This window comes from Lissotriton vulgaris, chromosome 1_1 (assembly GCF_964263255.1).
Source record: "Lissotriton vulgaris chromosome 1_1, aLisVul1.2, whole genome shotgun sequence".
NCBI classification, from domain to species: domain Eukaryota; kingdom Metazoa; phylum Chordata; class Amphibia; order Caudata; family Salamandridae; genus Lissotriton; species Lissotriton vulgaris.
In genome coordinates, this window is record NC_141685.1 from 1,774,664,099 (window position 1) to 1,774,686,780 (window position 22,682).

Below are 22,682 nucleotides of genomic sequence, written 5' to 3' on the forward strand. Positions count from 1 at the left end.
GTCCCATGCCGTAGCCTGCCAGGGGGAAAATCAGGGACTTCCCGCAGTTAATTCTCAGACCCGAAGCCACACCAAATTGGTCCAAGTGCTGAAGGAGGACGGGCACCGACTCCCACGGGGTCATTAAATAAAAGAGGGCGTCATCCGCATATAAGGAGATCACATTGCACGTGTCGCCCACTGTGATGCCCCATTGCGTCTTGTCTGTTCGGACCTGGACTGCCAAAGGCTCGAGCGCCAGGGCGAAAAGGAGCGGCGAGAGGGGACACCCCTGCTGCGTGCTCCGACCCAAGAGCCATTCTTCCGAACGTGCTGCGCCGAGCCGCACTCTGGTCCGGGGGTTTTGTACAAGATGCGGATCCAACGACGGAAGCCAGGGCCCATACCCACCATCCAGAGGACCTCTAAGAGGTACCCCCTGTCCACGGTGTTGAATGCTTTAGCGAGGTCTATCGACACCAGAACCGTCTGGTCCTCTCTGTCTTGCGCCTCGTGAATGATGTGGTTCAATCGTCTCAAATTCATGGCGGTGTTGCGGCCAGGGATAACCCCACATTGGTCGGGGTGTACCAGGTGCGCCATGTGCAGCGCCAGCCGGGCAGCCAAGTGTTTAGTTAAAACGTTCACATCTGTATTTATCATGGTGATGGGTCGGTATGCAGCGGGGTCGCCACTATCCCCACCCGGCTTCAGGATCATACAGATTTCACCCTGATTCATTCTGGGCGGAAGAGCTTCCTGTTCAAACGCCTCCAGTTAAACCTGCAAGAAGGGTTGGGCAAATGCATCCGCAAATGCCTGATAAAATACGGAGGGGTAGCCATCTCCTCCTGGGGATTTAGCCCTCGGCAGGCCAGCTATCGCCACCTTCACCTCACGAAGCGTCAAAACTGCATCCAGTTCCTCCGCGGCTTCTTGCAGAAGTGTCTGTAGGGTAAGTCCCCGGAGATAAGGGAGGAAGGAGGCCCCAGTAACCGTGGGATCCACGGCATACACCGTCTGCAAATGGGACCGGAGGACCCGAAGGATACCCGCCTCTGAGTGCACCATTCATCCTGTGGGGCTTCTCAGGGCCACAAACCTCTCTGGGGCAAACTCACACCGAAGGATCCAAGCCAACAGCCGGCCCGATTTGTCCCCTTCCCGATAGAGGCCCTGCCGATACTGGCCCAGAGTGTATTTGTCTAGACGGTTCAGTGTGTCATTTACACACACACACACACACACACACACACGCGCGCGAGCCATCCGTTCCGACTCCTGACCCAGGTCGTCGGGATCTGGCAAAGTTTGCAGATGCAGAAGTGCATCCTCCGCAGCTCGCAATTCCCGAAGTAGCGGTTTCCGGACTCCATAGGTGAGGGCCATAAATTCACCCCGAATGACCGCCTTCAGGGCATCCCTTTTGGTAGAATAAGTAAGGTCCCCTCCCCCCCAGTTCAAGTCAAGATAACTCGTGAGGGAAGTCTCCACATGGTCCTTCCCCACCTGGTCCTGCAAGAGGTCTATCGGCATCCTCCAGGTGCGAGGGCGGGAAGGCTGGTTCTCCCACTGGGCAACACATGTTACTGGAGAGTGACCGGATAAAAAACGGGCCTGATGGGTGACCGTTAGAGAGAGGGAAACGTCCACATTGGCCGCCAGTACCCTGTCTAGTCTGCTGTGTGTTATGAGTGGGGGAGAAACACGTAAATAGTTTTTGAGTCGGGTTACCCAGGCGCCACACATCACTGAATCACATCACAGTTCTGCATCACCTCTCTAAGTCGCGCTGTCATGCGCGGTTTCGTCCATGTGCGGGGAGGGGATCTATCTAATACAGGGTCCAACACACAATTAAAGTCCCCGAACCATAGCAGTGGGCCCTCCAGATCCGATACAAGGACCTCCTGTAGGTGCAAAAAGAAGTCAGGGTTGTCTACATTAGGTGCGTATGAGTTTAAAATGGAGAGTTCCCTCCCGTCCAGCTTCACCCGCAGGAGCAGGTACCTGCCAGCGATATCCGCCTCCACATATTGAACAGCGCCCGGGACCCCGGGAGACACCCAAATTAGGACCCCCCTAGCATATGTTGAGAATGGGGAGTGAAACACCTGTCCCCTCCACTTCTTTGCCAACTTTTGGGCACCGTCCTCATCTAGATGGGTCTCCTGTAGGCACGCAATAGAGATCCCGTGTCTCGGGAGAAAGGATAGAACCCTATGCCGCTTGGTACATGTGCCCAGGCCCCTCACATTCCTGCTTAATAACTTGTGTGCCATGAGTGGTAATAGTGCCCATCCGGGCGAACAGCCCTACGTCCTGTGACCCACCATTTCCGTGCCCGAACTGTAATACACCTGATGCCTGCAACATTCCCCCCCAACTTTACCTCCCTCAACCCCAAACACCCCCCACCCACGAGCAATATTACTGCAACAATTAAACACGCTAATATGCCCTTCCCCTGCCAGTGTCAGGACGTACACACCATTCCCAAATACCCAAAGGGTAAAAACCCACCCAAACTCCCCCCCCAACCCGACTCCCCCCCCCCCCCCCCCCCCCCCCGCCCCCCCTCCCTCCCCCACGGCCGCCCTCCAGGACCCAAAAACAACCTCCACCTCATTGTTAGCGAGAAAGGAGACCCTCATTAGCACATCTCCCCGTCCCCCACCCGCGTCCCGCACTCCCGGATCCCAGCACTAGGCATCCATCATAGCCCTCTTACTGTCCAGCCAGTGTCAAGCAATTTGTCCAGAGTTTAGGAAAGTATCAGGTGCAGGGCCCCTCCTCACGATAGTCCATCCGGCTCCTGCCCCTGCGCTCCAGCCGTCTCCGGGACCGTTGCACTGGTCGGGGAAACCTCCTCCGCAGAGGGCAGTAATATGTCAGGTACCAGGATATCCCCAGGAGAAGCAGACAGACGCTGCCGGTACATCCATTTGTAGGGAGCCATCTTCTCTCACCGTAACTAGATTGCTCTCCACACTCTCACCCTCACGGGCTCCTCGACGCAGTCTCCGGCTGCGCCGCCTCCGCGGTCTGGTCCCCCACGTGCTCCGAGTCCCAGCCCGCTCTCCAGGAGGGAGATCATCTCCCCGAAACTCAAGCCACTCCCACACATCCGCAGGAGCTTCGAGGAATTGAGCCTTTCCCTGGGAGAGAACCTTGAGTTTCGCCGGATAGAGTAGCATATACTGCAGGTGCATCTCCCTGAGCTGTTTAACTGCCAGGAAGGACTTGCGCTGTTCCTGAACTAGCTGCGTATAGTCTGGGAAGATGGACACCTTCGGATTCTCAAAAGTAAGGTCCTTGGATTCCCTCGCCACTCGTATGCAGTCCCTGTCACGGTCATTCAGAATTTTGGCAATGAGGGCCCGAGGAGGGGCGCCGGGCTTCGGAGGTGGGACCAACACTCTGTGTGCTCTCTCTATCACAAAAACTTCTGACAGGCTCTCAGGGCACAACAGCGTATGAATCCATTGCTCAAGGAAGCGTTCCGGGTGGCCCGCCTCCGCTCGTTCCGGGATACCCAGCACACGGATGTTACTGCGGCGCGCCCGCCCTTCTGCGTCTTCCTCTCTCCACTCCAGGGCCTTCGTCGCGGCCGAAAGTTGGGAGACTGTTTTCTTGAGGGACGCCACCTCTCCTTGCAGTTGAGTAATATTCCCTTCCGCAGTCGTGACTTTATCGGCCACCTTGTGCAGGTCAGTCCGCAGAAGGTTCACGTCGATGGACACAGTCTTGATCTGACGTTCCAAGGCCGAGTGGGAACCCTGTATCGCCTTCAGTAATTCTGCCCGTGACGGCTCCTCGGGCGCTGGACCCCCCCTGACCCGACTGGCGAGTGAGTCTCTGAGAAGGGAGCCTCTGCGTGGTATACTGTGTAATGGTGTTGGGCTGGACCGCCCGGGGTGTTCTATCCTTGAGCATCATGAATTGCGTCGGAGGGCCACTCAAGCGTCCCCTATCCTCTCCTCTAGCTCGTTGGCACAGCAGCGCCCTCAGATGCCTTATACGGTCCGGGCACCAGGCCACCAGGCCCACTAAATCCACTTCTGGGCCCCCCACTGCCCAGGGACGTCACAGGTGTAGCTCTGTTTTGCAGATCCCCAGAAAAATCGTCCTGTAGGAGCCGGCACGCTGGGCTACTGCCACCTATCCGATCTGTCCCTCTCTCATGCAGATCGGACCTGGAGGGCACTGTAGGGGTGTGTCTCAGGGTCCAATGTACCATAAGGAGAGGAGAGGCTAGGCCCAGACGCCGGTTCCAGGCCTGAGTGGCGCTATGTGTGCAACACGGTATCCTCCCATCTCCATCAGCTGTAGGGAATTCCTCCGAAGGTACCTTCTCCGGGCCACCGGGCATCTAGATGCTGTATCTCAAACCTTGTGCCCCAGCGTTAGCAGAGAGTTACCATAAACGTGGGTCCCCCAGCACCAGCAGAGACTTGTTCCAGGGGCCCAGTATACCGCTCCCAGTCCGGTCTCCAATAACCCCGCCTCCGGGCAGTCGGGACCCATGCCTCCGTCAACCCATTGTCCACCTATACTTCTCCCATGTAAGGGGGGGGGGCGGCAAGTGTCCTGGAGACCCTTCCTTCTGCAGGCTCAATGGGCAGGCCCAGTCCCTGGTCCCCACGCTCTTGTGGCCCTGTCCCGAAGCGGACAGGCCGTCCTCTCACCTCAGGGCCGGGGCACAGTTCGAATCCAAGGGCCGGGTCTCAAATAGCAGCAGGCATCGTGCAGGGCGACACTCCGGCTGCGGCAGACAACCCCAGAGGCGGCGGGCCCCTCTGCACCAGGCACCCCGACAGGGCACAGACCGCTACAGCTACCGGCACCGGCAGGCCGTCACTCCGCCTCCCGAACCGGCCGGTGCTGCAATCCAGGCTATCGCCTCCGACGGCGCTGGGCCCCCTGATGGCAATGGGGTCTTCCGGCAATTCCGCCGTGTCTAGGCCTGATCCCCGGCCTCAATTAGCGGCGGCGGCCGCCACCACCGCAGCCGGCCAGCGAGTCCGGCCCACTAAGGCGCCCGTGCCTCTGCGGGCACAACGCCGCTCCGGCGCCCTGGTAACTGCGGGGGCCCCGATGGCAATGGGTCCCCCCGTGTCCAGTATCGCCGATGGTCGGGTCAGGCCGCAGTCCCCGGCCTCGATTTCAGGCAGGGCTGGCGGCGGTAGATCGGTCGGGTCGAGCTCGCTGGTGATCCGGGCACCCACAGCCCTAAAAGAGGGACCGGAGAAGTACAGGACAGTCTGGGCTCGTGGAAGCTCAATTTAGCCTTCTGAGGTGGGCTGAAAGGATCAAAAATCAGGATTTTAGCAGCGGCCGGCAGGGAGCCGAAGGAGCTCACGTCCTGTTGGCCATGCTGCTTGGCCACGCCCCCCATTGCAGGCAATGTTGATTTCCCCCCACGTCGGGGTGCACCGAAGCCCACCGCAATCTCCCAGGTGCGTCAGCCACACAGGGGGCTCTATCCGCACCCCCTCGCCACTGCCGGTCCGCTGGATTCAGGCTAAAAACACTGGCCGTCAGCCGGAGCCCCTGCAACGTACGTCTTACTCCATAGCCGATCAGGCCACGCCCCCGTCAGTAAGTTTTAATCATTGAATTTTTTAACTATTGATAATCTTTCTATTAAATATTTGTATTTCTTATCGTAATCAATAGATTAATACAATAAAGTATTTTTACTACTACATTCACTAATCAAGCGGACCTAGGCACATTTGCTCAACCATAAAATAAGTGCACAGAAACAGGCACAGAGCAAAATTCAGTACCTAAGCAAAGTTCCTTAATTCATTTCTTTTCAATCCCCACCTTGAAGCCAACGGAGCCTCTTGTCATTCCTCTGTTTATAGACATTGTTTATTTCTTGTGAGGTTTTTCCTCTCAAAGCCTTTAATACATTTGGGCCATTTCATGCTCTGTTAGTGGCAATGCCATAGCAGATTATGGAGTAAAAAAAACGTTGTAGTCTGTCTTTGCAGCAGACATATTCCCCAGATTGTTGCTGCGGCTATGTCTTTAACTGCTATTACTACTGTCTTCAACCACCCTATTGGCAGCCAGGACCACAGCCAAGCCACTTCTATGCCCTCGTTACGTCCCTGTCTCCACTTTGTTAACACTTCCATGGCTTCCTTTATTGGACTTACATCAGCCTCTGGACTTACTGACGTTATAACAACATGTCTGAATTACTATAGCACACACCCCTCCTTGCTGCACTGTTAGCAAGTCCAAACCATTCTGTTCTGGATGGTCATGGCTGCTACAGAGTTAATGTCTGCCTGCAGTTCCTGAAGGACATTTCTTGTGGCATTGAAGGTTTTTGTCTATTCTGCTGGAATTTTCATGGTAGTGTGTTCCAAATCATAACTCCTATCCCTGGTATCAGCACACAAATAAACATAGGAAAACGTGACATTCTCGTACCTATTAGAGGTGCTTCGATCTTATATTGGTGGTAAACTACCCAGATTAAATGGTTCATGAGTAGCTATATGTGGCATCACTGTTATGTTGAGCATGAGATAACATGGAAAATGTTTTCCCTCCCAGGTTATAGGGAGTGCCTTATGAGCTTTGGTGGCAAACATGAAGTGCATTCCGTCCTGGACTTGGGTAACCACTGTGTGGTACTCCTCACTGGGGAGACCTACACCTCTTTGCAGATCATTTTGAAACCTACTACACCATTGTTAGGTAATCCAAGTGATATGTCATAAACTGTTGATGGCGCAGTAACACAGTCACCCTGGGCCTCAGTCAAAAGATCATTAGGGCCCATCCAGAGCCACTATCACAGTATCACCCTCTATGGTCACGATCCAATAATGGGCCATATAGTTGAGACCTTGCTGCCCAGTCAGAAGGGTTCAGTTTCTACTCTGCAGCTGCTTACCCCTCAGATCTCATTTTCCATAGGTATTGTAAAATTCCAGCGGATTAAGACCTCTGCCTTCCTTCAAGTCCCTCATGTACAGTGTACTGAGAAGAAATCCAGGAGAGTAGTGCCAGAAACATATTGAAACCTGTCCTGCAGAGCATTTTCCTTAGCGATGAAAGACAACCCATACTGGGCCTGAACATTGGACACCACTGTACAACATGACTGCCAGTTAGCAAACTCCTTACCACATGTCCATGTGACAATAGGTATGTGGTACACAACACCTCCAGTGTACTTCCCTTGCTTCACAGGGGTGGCGTACAGCCCTATGGTGTCCTCTGGATGCCTTCTTAGATGTAGACAGGTCCAACAATCCTCAATGCTTATTCCTAACAAGCTGCTCAGGTACCTTGATCAAGGGGTTGTAATGCTGGCTTTGTAACAGGAGGGCACACAGATAAGTATCAGGTTCACTCACCATAACACTGCATTTCCACCAACTCGTTTTTTAGGTTACAGCAAGGCAGCTATGTAGTATGTGAAAGACATCTTGGGGAGTTTCAGAAAGTTGACCTCAGAATGCATTCTGCCTGTCGCTTGCCATTGGCTTTGTAACTCACGTTTTCTTGCTTTCCATTATCTGGCTTTATTTGCTTAAGCTGTCTAGGTTCAGTATGTTCTGCCCAATGAGAAAGCTGTGTTCACTGTACTCTTCCACAAGTACTTTTTCTGTCAACAGGCCTTTAAATCTTGCTTATCTTGTCACTTTTGCTGGGCATTCAAAGGCCAAGGTCAAATATGAGGTGCTGTCTTATCTTTCCGAGTGCTCCCTTTCTGTATACAGGCCTGTACATGTTGTTCTTATCTCGTCACATTTACTGTGCATTCAAAGTGAGAACGTTTATAGGAAAGAAGAATGCATATATTTTTTGCAGTGTTGTAAAGCACTCGAATTTGCGCAATATAAGACCAACATAACATTCATTTTTTGGGGGTTTATGCACCCAATTTGCTCAGAATCACTGGTTGTTCGGCGCCCTCGGGCCTCAAACCTGGCTCCCCTTAAACCCAGCTTCCCCGTTCTAGACTCAGCAGCTCTGGATCGGAGTTGCAGTACGAGCAGAGAGTTGATCCACATTGCCCGCTTGTCATGGTATGCAAAGTGTGTACAGAAAACAATTCTCTGTGATTTTGGAAATAGCAGGGAGTGTGTCATGCATAAATTCTCATCTCAAAGTAGCTGTTGCCTGGGTTTGAGAGGCCTGTATTTTCCTACGTGGCGGCCCTCACCTTCCCTTAATCAACACAATGATTAGGTACAAGCTGCGAGTTAATGCAGGTTTTAAGGCTTCCCAGAAAGAGATAAACTAGCAACACTATTGACAGTCTGTATGATGCACAATACAAGCATGCATTTGAAAAGTTGAAGTAGTTCTTTTGAAAAGGAACAAACTGACAGATTCCCTCAGCCTTCCATCATTCCATTGGAACCCGTGCGGCTCACAGTGCCATAAAGCCTCAAGACCGCAGTATTAAGTGATAAACGCACAGCTCCTTTTTATTATTTTTTAACTGTACAATTTCGTCCTGAGACGTTCTGCCCTTTAAAATTTTGTCCTGAGATGTTCTGCCCTTTATCGGTTTCCTTTCATCTTCCTCTCGAAATGCTGGGGAAGAAAAGATTATTTATGCCCTATAATATAGCAGCACTGCGTTATGAAAACCTAATCAGGGGACCGTGGTTAAAACATTTTTGCCTGTCTCCCCCTCTGGCCCTCCAGCTACCCCCGGAAGAATAAACTGTTCGAAAGCCTGGCTAGAACAATTAAGTGCCACAGAGGATGCCTATAACAAGCAGGGTTATAATTTGCATGGATTATACTATTGTCTTTCTTTCCTACCTCCACTCTCCCTGGCACTACCACTCCTGTCCTATATAACGAATGAGTCCCCAGGTCCACCTCCAAAAAAACCCTCCATAGACATTTTTTTATTTAACAATGCACATGGTGTCTGCCATCTTGGATCAGTAAACAATGTGCTCACGTCAGGAAAACTTTTTGCTTTTTAACGAGGCTGAGTTGCATCAGTATAGCAAAGCCAGTATGTTGAAGGCAAGACCTTTTGGCTTTGCCAATGCTTGTTATAGTTTTCAATATGCAAGGTAGGACTGTACGTGAAACTTGTTTTCTGCATAAATAACCACGTTTTATACAATGCTCAGTCAAACACCAGGTGCTGGTCTAGCAGTTACGCAGTTTCTGCCCCTCCTCCTGATCCTCTGCCTTCTTCTCATCCTAGCTTGCTGTTGTCTGTTCTTAGGCAGTTTCCTGGACCTGCTCTGTGGTGTCCGCTTCAGTCTAGATTTTATGTCTCGCCTAGCGTTGCAGCGCATGCACTGCTCGGTGGTGAGAGATGTTGTGGATGAGGACTTTCAGAAGGGGGCTTGAAACCCCGCCCCTCATCATTGGCTGGCGTCACCGTTCATGCTAAACGGTGGCCTGCCACTGGAAATTAGGTTTTTTTGTTGACGCCTTTTCATCCGGCCAATCCGGTCAAGGTTGTCTGCTTTGCTGCTGTCGCAAAGCAATTTCTTATCTTTATGGGGGCCATCTGTTTTCACTCAGCCCGTGTTTATTTTTGCATGGCACTTTAATCTTCATGTCCTGCCAAGATCACCAAGTCAGCCATGCCCCTCCTTGTGCCGTCGCTGCCTTCCTGCAGCCGCATGAAGGAAAAGAAACGCAGTGGGGACCGCTACAGAGAACACAGTGTGTCCTGCAGCCCCGTCCACACCGATCCAAGCAGCAGGAAAGAGCTACGTTCGTGACATGTTTTTTCTAGTAACTGATGTAACTTGTAACTTATGTAATTTTGTAACTTTGTGGAACCTTATGTTAAGCACTCTGATACCTCCAGGTCTAGCTGGCGCTATGTAAAACTCAAATAAATACAAATGTTTTTCTCATTATCGCGTCTCTTCTGAACGGTATCTACAGATGACTATAGACATCTCATGAAGTCTCTATAAACATAGTGCTCAAATAGAGTGCCCCTTTAAAGTAGAAAAATCCCACAGGAACAAATAGGTAATTTTAGAAGGGATTTGTCCCCATTTCCTTTCACACGTTAGAGAAGATAAACCAAGAAGAAGCTTACCTTACTTATCGAACTGGTCCTTTGCATGCAGCTTTCCAGTGCCAACTTGATCCCTGTCTGTATTCTGGCTTCCTTGTAGTGAGAGGCATATCTGAAAAAGACTTCTCACCACAAATTTCTCACCTGCCAGTAGGGAGCGTCGATCTGCTCTGCGTCAAAAGTGACGTCACTATTCCCATTTATGCGGCATCCCGGTGCTCTGACATCAGTTCCTTTCTTTCCATAGAGCTATGTCTACCGCTTTTTGGCCAACATGTTTTTAATTTTGGGCGAAATTCTATTGAGCTTGCTCCCAGTGTGCAATAGACTTGTCCCCTGCCAAACCCTCTTGTTTCAAGCCTTGTGGATATTGTCATCAGATATCAGTGTCGGATCCAAACTTGGTTTGTCTCTGGTGCCTGGATTCGGAAGACAACGCCAAATGCCTGAACGAGTGCTAGGCCTTGCATCCAAAGTTGATATGCAAGCGAGCACTAAAGCTTCTGGTGGCGCAGCAGAACAACTTTGTCATTCCGGTTGCGATCTCGTTTCCTTGGACATTCTCGGGGCCTGTCCAGGAGTTGTTCCCACAGAGTTCTTAAGATCCACTACCTCATTGAAGTTGGGTAAATCTAAGAAGCACAAGAAACTATTGAACCGATCTTCAGCTTCACCTGTTCGACCTCTTGCTTGAAAGCACTGCTCCCAGGCTCCACCTGCGGAGCCTGCGACAGGGTCTGCCCCGTGCTACCCATGTTTCGTGATTTTGCCTGCCCAGTTACGGGAATTCTGTAACGCCATGCATGCCATCTTTGGGGCCCAGCCTCATGGAGCTGAGAGATAACCTAGCTGCGTTACTGCTGGCGGGTCTCCCTCGACCCCAACTAGGCCCTCAGAATGCACTCCTCGATCTGGTACGACGCCACACCGGGGTAACACCACCTACTTTGGCTCTGTTCTGCTCGGTGTGGTTTGAAGGCAAGCTCATTGTCCTTTCCAGTGTCGAACTGGCACTGCCTTGGGATCGTTCAAAGCTGTGCCTTGCTCCATCCTGTCCCTTTCAAACCCTGGCCTTCCTCCACTGGACTCCCCTTATGTGCCCCAGAGGGGCGATGATGTAGAGGTGTGTGGTCCTGTGGAGGAGGATCATGCTGATGGTATCAGGAGCTGGGGATCCCCATGCCCTTGACACTCACCAGACACTTGACAAGTTTTTCCCTCCAGGCCAGGCCTCAAAGGAAGGCATTTCATTTGCCACAGGAATGCGCATGGCTGCGGAGGTCCTTGACTGATGTGCTTCAGGCAGGAGCACATGCTCCAGAACTAATACTGCCATTTAATGATGCCCTCAGCGGCACTCTCCTGGGGGCCTGGGCAAAACCCCGCAGAGGGGCTTTTGTGCACTGCATGATTGCGCGACTGAATCATTCCGCCCCAGGGGACCCCCAGCCTTCCTTTTCCAGCACAACTAATCGGTGAGCTGGTAGCCCAGGCTTCCCTGGTCAAAATCAGCCTGAGCTTGTTCCCTACCATACCACTTGACAGGAAGTCCAAACGGCTGAATACTTTCGGGAAGTACAACTTTTCTTCCTCCTGCCTTGCATTGCTGTCAGTGAAACCTGCATTCCCCTTGGGCTGCTATTCCCTTGCGTTGTGGTATTTGGTCGCGCAGCTGCTTCCCATATTGCCTGAGGAGGGCCGGGCCATCCTCGGTCGGGCCATCCTCAACCGTGCTTTACTGGATCGTAGAGCTGCTGCTAAGTTTGCCATACGGTGTGAACTGTGCACCACGGACTCCCTTTATAGGTCCATGGCCTCTACTGTGGGACTTTGCCATCATGTTTGACTACGGTCAAGTGCATGTGTTGGAGATGTTCAGTCATCCTTGATAGACATGCCCTTTGATAGAACGCACCTGTTCGGTTAGAAGGCAGACGTCACACTCGAGCGCTTCCACAAGAGCAGGATCACTGCACAATGTTCTGGGCCGCTCCCTTTCACCCCGGCCGCAACAACAGTTCTTTTGTCCATACCACGGCAGGGGCGAATTTCGACTTCCACAGTATTAGCACTACCCAGTACAACAGTCCTTTCAGGGAAGGGGTAACAGAGCCCAAAGGAGACGCGGGAACCATGCCCAGCAAGCTGCCCATTTCCACTGCTCCCCGGAGCCTTCCAAGCCCCTTCAGTGTGCCCTCCAACCGGCACATGCATCCTGTGGGAGGCAGGATCAGACATCTGCTCTGGTGGTCCAGCATCACACCGGGACAGTAGGTGCTCCAGATAGTGCAGAAGGGATACACCCTTCCATTTGTGGACGCCGACCCTTGCCACCATCCCAAGAACAGCTGTCGAAGGACCATCTCTCTTTACTCTGCCAGAAAGTGCATGCCCTCTTAATTTATACCTGACCCCCCCCCCTTATTTGATCCTTACGAGGTAGCAATGTCACCGTGTTTAATTACGCGGATGACATCCAGTTGGTCTTCGACATCAACTCCTCGGACCAGTCTATTGACAATTTTCAGTCTTTAGTTAGTTGCGCTTTACAAATATTCTTTACATTACATTACACTATGAAAGTTCGTAGTGTCCCCAACACTAATCGCATCCCCCTGAGTAACCATTCCCATTCTGTCTCTACACACTTCACCTACAAATTCTTGCAACCTATCTTTTGGAGATGGTGAAAGGAGGAGATGAAATGCATGAGTGGCCCAGCTATTGTTGTAGTCTGCCGTACCTGCCGTACGGTATGGAGCAAAACTGAGAATCTGAAACATCCGGAAGAGACTAACGAAGACATCGAAGCACGGGGTACTCTACAGTCCTTAACCTCAGGAATATGAGCAGCACTGAAACTACTACAGCCTTGGTACAGGGATGGCTGTGATCTTTGTTATGAGGACCTAAAATGCACTCAGGAGCTTCAAATACCAACTGATTTGTATTACAGCAGTACAAACTAGGATGCAGGACTTATTTGCTGGGTCTCCACTACCACCAGTGCCTTACCAAGCTTTGATGCCAGCTTCTTTTCCCCCCACCTTCAGAACTGCCTAGACCTGCCCCTCTTTCAGTCCTGCATCAATTTAAAGCAGATGTTATGGAAGAGGAAAAAAGTAAGGAAATGACAAAATGCTACACAAAAGCAGGATAATTGGCAACATTATGTTGCCCGTGATGAGCGACAAATAACACTTAATCCTCAATTCACCTCCAGATGTCATTAGCAGATTCCATATCCACGTAGAGAAGTTGTGTTGGCTTGACGAAGTTTCCATGCCGACGCGAGACGCTGATGTCCCTGCACGCATATACTCCAGCATGCAGTAGTCTGACATCCCTTGCAGGGTGTCCAACTCGAGACCAAGACGGGGTCCTTTGTTTCCCATCAGGTAATGTTGGCTCTTTCCTAGGGGGATTCTTGGCTTTACACCCACATACATGCTAGGTACACTTAGATAGGATTTGCATCGTAGGAGTACGCTTGATTATTGCTATGTATCTATATGCCTGCATATATTCACTGATTTCGCACCATGGTAGAATTCTACCTTTTATTTACTCTGTCAGTGCTTGCAATCATATATATCTGTTTCTGTCTAATGGTTGTCGCAGCACGTGTATTTTACATTATAATGACGCTGGTTCAATAAATACTTATTGAAAACTTCCCCATCGTTTATTCTGTGTATCTCTGAGACCGAGTGAGCACGAGTTACTGAACGAAAAGTACTGTACTGTTTCCACGATCCCTGAAGAATCAAGGGTTGTCATGTTCGATAGTTGCCAGTAACTTCATATGCTCCCCTTATGAGTTTAGATAACAAAGGAAGGCTGTGAAAGCCATTCCCAGCTTGGAGTATATTTGGGATCTTGTAGTATCAAAAGTCTTTATTTTGAATAAATATTCTCAGATAAAATGTCAACCCAAGCTCAACCAACACGTTTCGTTCTTCTCTGAGAACTTCATCAGGGCTTAAAAAGTCTCTTGGTGAAACCTTGATTACAGTAAGTAGATAGGGTTCCGAAGTGAGTGCTCCAGTGTATTGTTCTGGACGCAAAGGGGCTAAAGGGTGCCCGAAGCCAAAGATCTTTTTTAAAGAAAAGCTAATCCTCAACAGAACACGTCTGTAAGATCCAAAGTAATTGCTCCACTGTATTGCGCTGGAGGCAAAAATGAATTCCCAGGGCCAGGTGATGCCCAGACAGTTGAAATCTGCGTCCTTGGTCCAGATAGGACAGTCCGGACTCAAATTCAGAATATTTTTATTATGTTAGGCTGGCACAGGAACATCAGTAATTCTTATTTTATAATTTTCTCTATAAAATGCAGTGTTTTCGAAGTGTTTAAATGTGGCTGTTATGACTGGAAGTTTTTCTTTTATTGGCCTTTTCCGGATCCAAAAAGCATACTCTGATTAGGAGCATTCAAAATGTAGGTTGGACTCCTAGTATTTCTGTTCTTGACTGGTGGTCAAACTTCATAAGATACTGCCTCTGTATTTCAAGATATAGCAAGAGATGGTTTTTTTGGAGGAAATGTTTTCTAGAGATTCACTCAACCCCTTGCTTGTTTTTTTTAAAATAGTATTTGAGTTTGAGCGAGATATTACTTACCGAGTAGGACTTTAGGATGTCTAACCAAACCCCTGGATGCTCCATTAGGTGTGAAAGACCTATATCAACGTTCGATATTTGTATCTTGTTGGCAAATAATTAGATATGCCTTCTGTACTAGATGCAGGAGCTTAGTCTGGTGATAGGTCAAGAAGCATTCAAAGATGTATCCATATTTGTGATTGCTGTTGATTACACTAGTATCTATACTATCTGTTGCCTGTAGTACCCTGTTAAGTTGCCTCCCTTCTTGGAACAAAGCAAACACAAGTAGATAATGGACAGAGCGCTGCAACTTTTCAGACACTCGCCCTCAATCTCAGATCTGGGTTGAATCCATCATTGTTCTTTAGCTCACTTTGCCATTGCAGTACGGACCCAGCCATATAGAAATCAATCATTACCCTGTTCCTGGAACAGGTTTAAGGGTAACACCCCTCATCAGGCAGGCTAGCGTGAATCCAGAGGCAAAGTGAGCAAGGAACATATGTCTGGGCATGCCCTGCCAACTTAGTGCGAACAAAGCAATCACAAGGAGATGATGGGCGGAGCGCTGAAGCTTTTCAGACACTCACCCCCAGTCACAGGTCTGGGTTGAATCTATCATCGTTCTTTAGCTCACTTTGCCTCCCCAGTTCAGACATGGCCACATGCAAATCAGTTTTGACCCTGTTCCTCATGGGAACAGTCCAGCCCGAACTGCCAAGCTAGGTCTTCCCTGGACCGGAAACGAGCATCCTGAGACCCCACTCTGCTCTTCCCTGAATGGTACGCAACGTTCACCTATGTCCTCTACCATCTGTAACCCTGTGTTGTCAATACCTGCACTTGAGGCCAAGCCAGTGCCGTTGGTCTTTGTCCTTTAGTACCTTCACATATTAGTGCATCTACAAAAATATTGCCTGTTCTACAGCCCTTTTATACTTTTGACAATCTCTAAAGAGGCAGTTGATAGCATAATGTAAATCCTTAGAAACTGGTGTTAGCAATAAGTAGGTAACATGTTATTTTTTGTAACTAAACAATATTTAAGTCCCTTACAGACAAAGTGTAAGTTAATGCATCTAATGCAAACAATAGAATAATAAGAATACACATCTGATTGTTTAAAAGCAATTTAGTCGAATAGCAGGGGAACATGTAAACTGCACTCTTGATATTATTCAGCATTATCAAGTGGAATGAATATGAGCTCAAAAATGTGTTGAATGACTCAGTTACAAAAAAGTACATTTTTTTATATGTTCTGTGGAGTAACAGATGGGCAGTTTTCCCAAATTGGTTATGTCATGATTTTGCCAGTTCAGTTGTTATGCCTATTTATAAATGTAATTCCTTTCAACTGTTGTTCCAATCTCTAGATCAGGGGAAATCTGTAGCCAAAGATACTGATGTGAAGGAACCAAGGGCTAGTGAAGGGAAATCTTGGATAAGAGATGGTAAGTGCAAAAAATGTTGTACCATGTGTATACCATCCACAACTGTGTAGTTTAATGATATCAGAACAATTACACCCCAAAAGAGAAATAATTTTACCGTTCCCCTCATACTATACAGATGTGCTAATTTACAAGGAATCACATTTAATAGAAGCAGTAAAGCTATTGTGAGGTTTGTGATCAATGGATCGCTGTGGGAAAAATGTTTAAAACTTCTGGTGCTTTCAGGGTATTCACATTTCAAGGGCAATATACGATGGTCACAAAGAAAGGTACTTCCCTTTCTCATGAAATTATATGTGCACCAGATGATGAATACAGTCACTGCCAAACCTGTACTTTTGTGTGAATTGTAACTTATTAAACTCAGGAAACTCAAACTGCACCCTCTCTTGGTTTACAGGCTTGCTGGTGGGGAGGTAAACAAATTTGAATTTTCTGATTTAAGATCGTGCATCTGAACTCATTGACTGGTTGAATCATTGTAAGTGCTTTACCTTGAAGAGTATGACATTGTTATACTCTGCTAGACAACTCCCAGTTCACACATTTTTTTCCCTTAATGTAAGAGCAAGTGATAAGCAAAAGTTAAACTAGTGTGTCCAAGATGGCAATGGAGTGAGAACTGCCTTTTCTAGCTCCGTGCCTGGCTTTGCAGTTTTGCCATCCCTTAACCACCATCTGACAGAGAATCCAGTTGTCCTTGCTGCAGTGACTTTCTGGAGCATGAGGGCCCATTTACATCACCCGCCTGCTACACTGTTCTGTAATGAATGGAGAGCGGTGGAGACAAAGACAAAATGGTGACTGCCTGTACCAGGAGGAATTTTAAGAGGCTAATAAGTTGAATTATCAATATCCAAGGAACAAGCAATTCTAAAAAGGCAAATGGTACTGCCCCCGTATTAATATAACTAATATTGATCACCCACTTATCTAAGAGTCTCGGCAGAATCCATAAAATGGTAAACCCTGAATAAATGCATAAAAGGTAGAGCAACCATAGGCTGTTACGCCTATACTGGCACAACCCCCTTCATCTTGGAAATTGATACTGCTGCAAGAAACACCTCCTCAGACTTTCTCTACTGGTGATCACCGAGGGTCGCAGTGTGCTCAAGTAAGGTGCTGGAAAGTTGGTGGTGGGGTGGAAGGAAGCAATCGCCCTTGAGTATTCTTGCTGAGGTCAGATCTGTGAACGCTCTGGCCCTCCCAGTGAACACGTCTGCCAGGGACTGGGGCTTGTGACTTCCCAACCTCCCAGGCCTGGCCATTAGTCATTTGGAGACAGCCAGGATACCAGTGGCGGACTGCTCCCTGGAACTATATTGCTTGGACTGTAGGGAAGCACTGGCCCAACAGACAGCTTCTCTCAAAGGCACTATCCTGACGACGAACACTTTCGGTCCTCCGCCATTAACATGGCTTCACATAAAGGTTAAAAAAAGAGAATAACCTGAAAGAAATGCTCACTGAGCTTGTGGCCAAGATGGAGATAATAGATGGGATGCCTCCCCACAGAGACAACTACAGGTTGCTCTGGAGGCTCTCCTTATTCACTCCTTCATTGAAGATTTGTTTGTCAAACTTAAGAACAACAGTATAGCCCTTCAAGAATTTTTCCCAAGGATTTAAAAGAGATGCTGGATGATATGGGGTAGATGGGGCAGAGGGTCTCTACTCTTGGAGATGTTGGTGACACTAGAGAAGAGCTGTGCTCCTTCCCTAGGGAAATGCTCGAACTCGAAGAATGAAACTTTGATCTCCAAATGCCATTTTGAGGGTGTTGAAATCAGGAAGATGGTCAAATATTGATATGAGAAGCCCCACTCAACGCTGAATAAGAGGAAACCTTGTGAGATGCAGTAAATGGCTGTTCAGCCAATGAAGTCCAGGACTTTCTGAATATGCCATCCAGCTGGATAGGGCAAACCAGCTTGGTTGCTACCCAGGCCCTAGAGATAGGCCACCAGATATATTACAAAAAATCAATGGGGGTGTATGAAGGGTTCACTCGGCTGCCACAATTGTAACATCTGTAATCCAAGGAGAGTGAACTCTGCTGTTTTTCAGGGGTCTGGGTATTTCTATTGTTGACCCAAAACCCTCAAACAATCTTTGCCACTGGTGGCGTAAGTAATCACCACTGTTTTCTTGTTGGGCGGCGTCATCATTGGGTTTCACACCTAGGTACTTGCTTCCCTAGGTGAGTATAGCCTCCTTCCAAGGGAAAGTACTGGTGGGATCCGAGTGGTGGTGCATGCATTTCGTCCTAGATCTAAAAATGTACATTTAATATGGGTGAAATATATAGGGCTAAGATTGAAAGGCGAAGTTGTGATGTTCAAACATGTTAAATGTCCTTAGCATCACATGTGAACGGTCAACATGTTTCTGCCTCTTCTGCGCATGAGGGTCTAGTCCTTGGTCAGGACCAAATTCCGAGATCAACAGATCCCTTTATGTTTAGTTTGTGGACTAGTCAGTTTTGGCTTGCGTGTCATGATTCCAATTAATTCAGTCAGAAAGATAGGTCCGCTTTCATTGAGCCTATGACTTCAAGGACAAAAAAGAGAGAATTGCGGTTAATTGTGAAGTCCTTCACGAACCCTAAAGGGCAGCTCAAAGAATTTCCTGCCTCGCAAAAATGATGTGATGATATTTCAGCTTTTTTTTTTGAGGAAAAAATTCAAAAAATCAAAGGAGAATTTTCAGCCACTTATGTCATTGACCAGGATTCTATCACCTACCAAGTTGCAGGGGATACGGTCGGCTCTCTTCAGACTTTTTCACCTATTTTGTTGGAGCAGACACAGGAGGTTATTAGAAGATGTAAATCTGGTTCACGGTTGGATGCGTGTCCCCCAACGGTGATTGACATTTTTAGACACGGTTAATCCCATTGTAAATTCCATAGTTAATTTGTCTTTAAAAACTGGAGTGGTGCCTGACGAGTGGAAGCTTGCAATGGTCAAACCGTTGAAAAAGAAACCAAGTATTGACCACGCGGTACTGTCAAATCTCCGGCCTATTTCTCTGCTCCCCTTTTTAGGTAAAGTAACAGAGAAATTTGTTCAGAAGGAACTGACAAATTTCATTGAAGGTCATAACATTCTGCACCCGCAGCAATCAGGATTCCGCGCAAAGCATTCTACAGAATCTGCCCTCTTAGAGGTAACCGATACTCTAAAAATGATTGCCAATAAAGGGAAGAAAGCAGTTCTGATCCTTCTAGACTTGGCGGCGTTCGATACGATCTCGCATAACATTCTTTTGAATCGTCTCGAACGCTGCGGCATCTCAGGCAAGGTGCTAGATTAGATTAAATCATTTCTAACTAACCGCAGACAAGTGGTTACGCTGGGGACGTTCCTCTCAGCGGAACGGAATATCTCTATAGGGGTCCCTCAGGGCTCCTCCTTGAGCCCATTGCTGTTTAATATTTATATGACCCCGCTTATCTCTTTTATTAGATCATTTGGTATAGAAGTCACATCATACGCAGATGATACCCAAATGATCCTTTCCTTAGATGATACTACTTCAGAGGTAGAAGCTAACTTCAAAAGCTGCCTAGCGGTGGTCTGTAAATGGATTAGGAACAACCACCTTAAATGCAACTCAGATAAGACCGAAATCCTCCCTGTGGGGAAGGATGTTCTGTTTATTCCTGAGAAGTGGTGGCCGGAGAGTATCACCCCCTCCGCCAGATGTGGTCAAGGTGGCAAAGAATTTGGGAGTACAATTTGATGCAGGACTCTCCTATATCCCTCATGCGACAGCAGTAGCCGGGACATGCTTTAGCATTATTAGATCACAAAAAAATGTTTCACTTTCTTCCGCTAGCAGCGAGGAAATCTGTGGTAGTTGCCCTGATTCTCGTGCGTTTAGATTATTGCAATAGATTGCTTGCAGGAGCAAATAAATCGATTTTCAAGATGTGGTACAACATGCTGCGGCACGAGTGGTGCTTAAATTCCCACGAAGATCGTCCGCATTGAAAAGTCTGCATTGGCTCCCGGTCCACAAGAGAGTTCTCTTTAAGATACTCTTGATTACCTATAGAGCCAGGTTGAGTTTAGGACCCAAGTATCTGATAGGACTTTTTACTCCTTACACTACAATGAGGTCCCTCAGATCATCCACTGCCAATTTGCTCAAACCCTCCACTTTTAGATTGAAACGAAAAGGAGGAAAAACTGTGGCAGTTCTTGGGTCCAAAGTGTGGAACGCACTTCCCTCACAGCTAAGGCTATTCAACACAGAATCCCAATTCAGGAAGGCCCTGAAGACGTGGATCTTTATTGCCTCAGATGAATTATGCCGTTCCTTCATTTAGGACTCGGTTGGTTATTCTCACTCCCAGCTTGGATAGCGCCAGGATACTCCTAACGGAGTGATAGTCGCGCTCTATAAGTACCAAAATGACATTACATTACAAGAACCACAAAGCGATGATGCTCCCATATTAGAACATGAGTACACACTGTAAACCATTAGCAGGAACACTTTTCCATGATATTCAATCTAGAAAGGACAGTACTGTGAAGGCTAACTTGATCGCTAGGTATATCAAGCCAAACGTTCGCCCAAACCTACACTGGCTGTACCTCATTAAAACGTACAGAATGTCTTATAGTAGACATCTACATGTATCCCAAGACGTCTGTGACCACAGAGGGGTCACAACTAGTCCGAAAATATAAGAAAAGCAACAGTTCACACAAGCACATCCAGAACTGACGTAAGGGGTAAATATGTCTTTCAAAGATGTACACAGTTCTATTTTTATCTTTTTAACCGTAGGCCTATACATTTTTCTGCATTTGTTACCACCCCCAAAAATTGTACCATATTGGTAACTCCTATGTCCATTACCACTCATGGAATGATTTCTTCATTAGCGTCATTACATCCTTGAGGGAACTTTTGGGACATTTTTCATAAACTATCCTCCCATATCTCAGGTTACTTCAAAGCAATCACTCAGAGTTTAAAAACTGCTCCTTCACGACGACTCATCCTCCCGTCAGCTCGGATGAGAACAAGTTAGGTAGGTACGCCGGGGGCCTTCAAGTGACAATACAAGCCTGTAGAGACTGTCTCTTGCACACTGTGACCGAATTCAGCCCTTGCGCTCCATATTGTATACTTTAAGTATGCCCTTCTAGCTGACAGCATGCTATTTATGTTTTTCTCTATAGAAAATATTACAAATGTTTTGACACGCTAGACAGCATGGGGATTTGACACTCCACTTATTCATATAGTATTTGCTGCTCCTCCAACCAAAGTTAAACCGGCATAGAGGGACACCCTTTATCTCAGTGATTAGGAATAACACAGGACCCCATGGAGTACGTGACACACCCACTATGCGCACAGCAGTTGCTGCCCCCCTAACCATAGTTGAGAAATTAGCAAAGAGGGACACTTTTCTTTCTTTTTAATGCTGTGAATTTTATAAATACATGGCCCTCCTTGTAAAACAGATTATATGTTACCTTAAGCACAACAGGAATTTACTAGCCCTGCCGGAGACACTGCAGCTGCAAAATTAGAGCAGACTTGGGCACGTTGGGGGTTCACAGCATACAGATAGCCTTTTTACTAGACCACAGCACTACACAGTCATAGGGACAACAGAGGTTCGAGGCATGTGGGCTGCTGAATTCCTATCTGTGCATAGATCGTCGCCTAGTGTTGGGTCCGGATGATTGCACATTGTTGTCCTGGAAGAGTCTTCGAAGTATCACGAGATAGGTGGCTCCTCCCCTGGACTACAGTGCGCATGAGCATCCTCTCCATCCTCAGATTCTTTTTTTCCGCCATTGGGTTCGGATGTAGTTTCTTAACTCTGAGTTCGGAATCGATCTAAAACTTTCTTAAAGGCCAAAAGGCCTTCGGGGTCGTCGGTATTGTTATTCGATCGGTGCCAACAACTTTATTCCTGTTGTTTTCTACTCAGGACATCGAATCAGGCTGCGTGGCCTTTTCGACACCAAGGGACCGATTGTCAATGGAACAAAGTCCATTCAAAGATGCCCCAACTGTAACTCGAAATATCCACACATAGATAAACATCCTGTGTGTAACAAGTGTTTATCTCCAGAACACAATGAAGCCGACTGCTTAGCTTGTGCACAATTTCGATCAAAGAAGACACTTCGGATTCGACGAGCAGCGAGGCAGACGATGCAGAAGCCAGCGCCTGACCCGGAAAATATCTTTGAAGACGACGAAGAGGTCGTCGAAGCTGAAGACTCAGATCAGCAGTCGGAGCAGAGGTCAGAGCATGACTCCAACTACTACGTCGACGAAGGAGAAGACCTCGTCGAGGTAGGGGACGACGATCCAGGCATCTGAGCCGTCGAGGACGACTCCTGCGACGACACTGGGCCAACCGTGAGTACGGAGCCCAGTACATTTACTGATACGCTTCCAGAGGCTCAGGTCGAGGCATCGCCGGAAGGCCTTAGCCAAGATCATGACATCAATTCTATAGCCTCGCAATTCAGCCCGGCTAAGAATAGAAGACAAGAGCCATCGGAGCAACATTACCATAGCTTGGTAAAATCAAAACCGAAAGTGATGGA

General features: G+C 48.2%; 1 protein-coding gene across 5 annotated transcripts in view; it reads left to right on the top strand.

The window, feature by feature from the left end:
* The window catches only part of SCAF11 (SR-related CTD associated factor 11), an 867,779-nt gene that overhangs the window by 679,207 nt on the left and 165,890 nt on the right, over nucleotides 1–22,682 (top strand). For all 5 annotated transcript variants that reach the window (XR_015295546.1, XM_086919086.1, XM_086919088.1 and 2 more), the window contains exon 12: nucleotides 16,009–16,086. Coding sequence is in view for 4 of the 5 variants with exons in the window: in XM_086919086.1 (XP_086775212.1) it covers nucleotides 16,009–16,086 (78 nt within the window). In the remaining variant the exon portion in view is untranslated. The remainder of the gene's footprint in view (nucleotides 1–16,008; nucleotides 16,087–22,682) is intronic.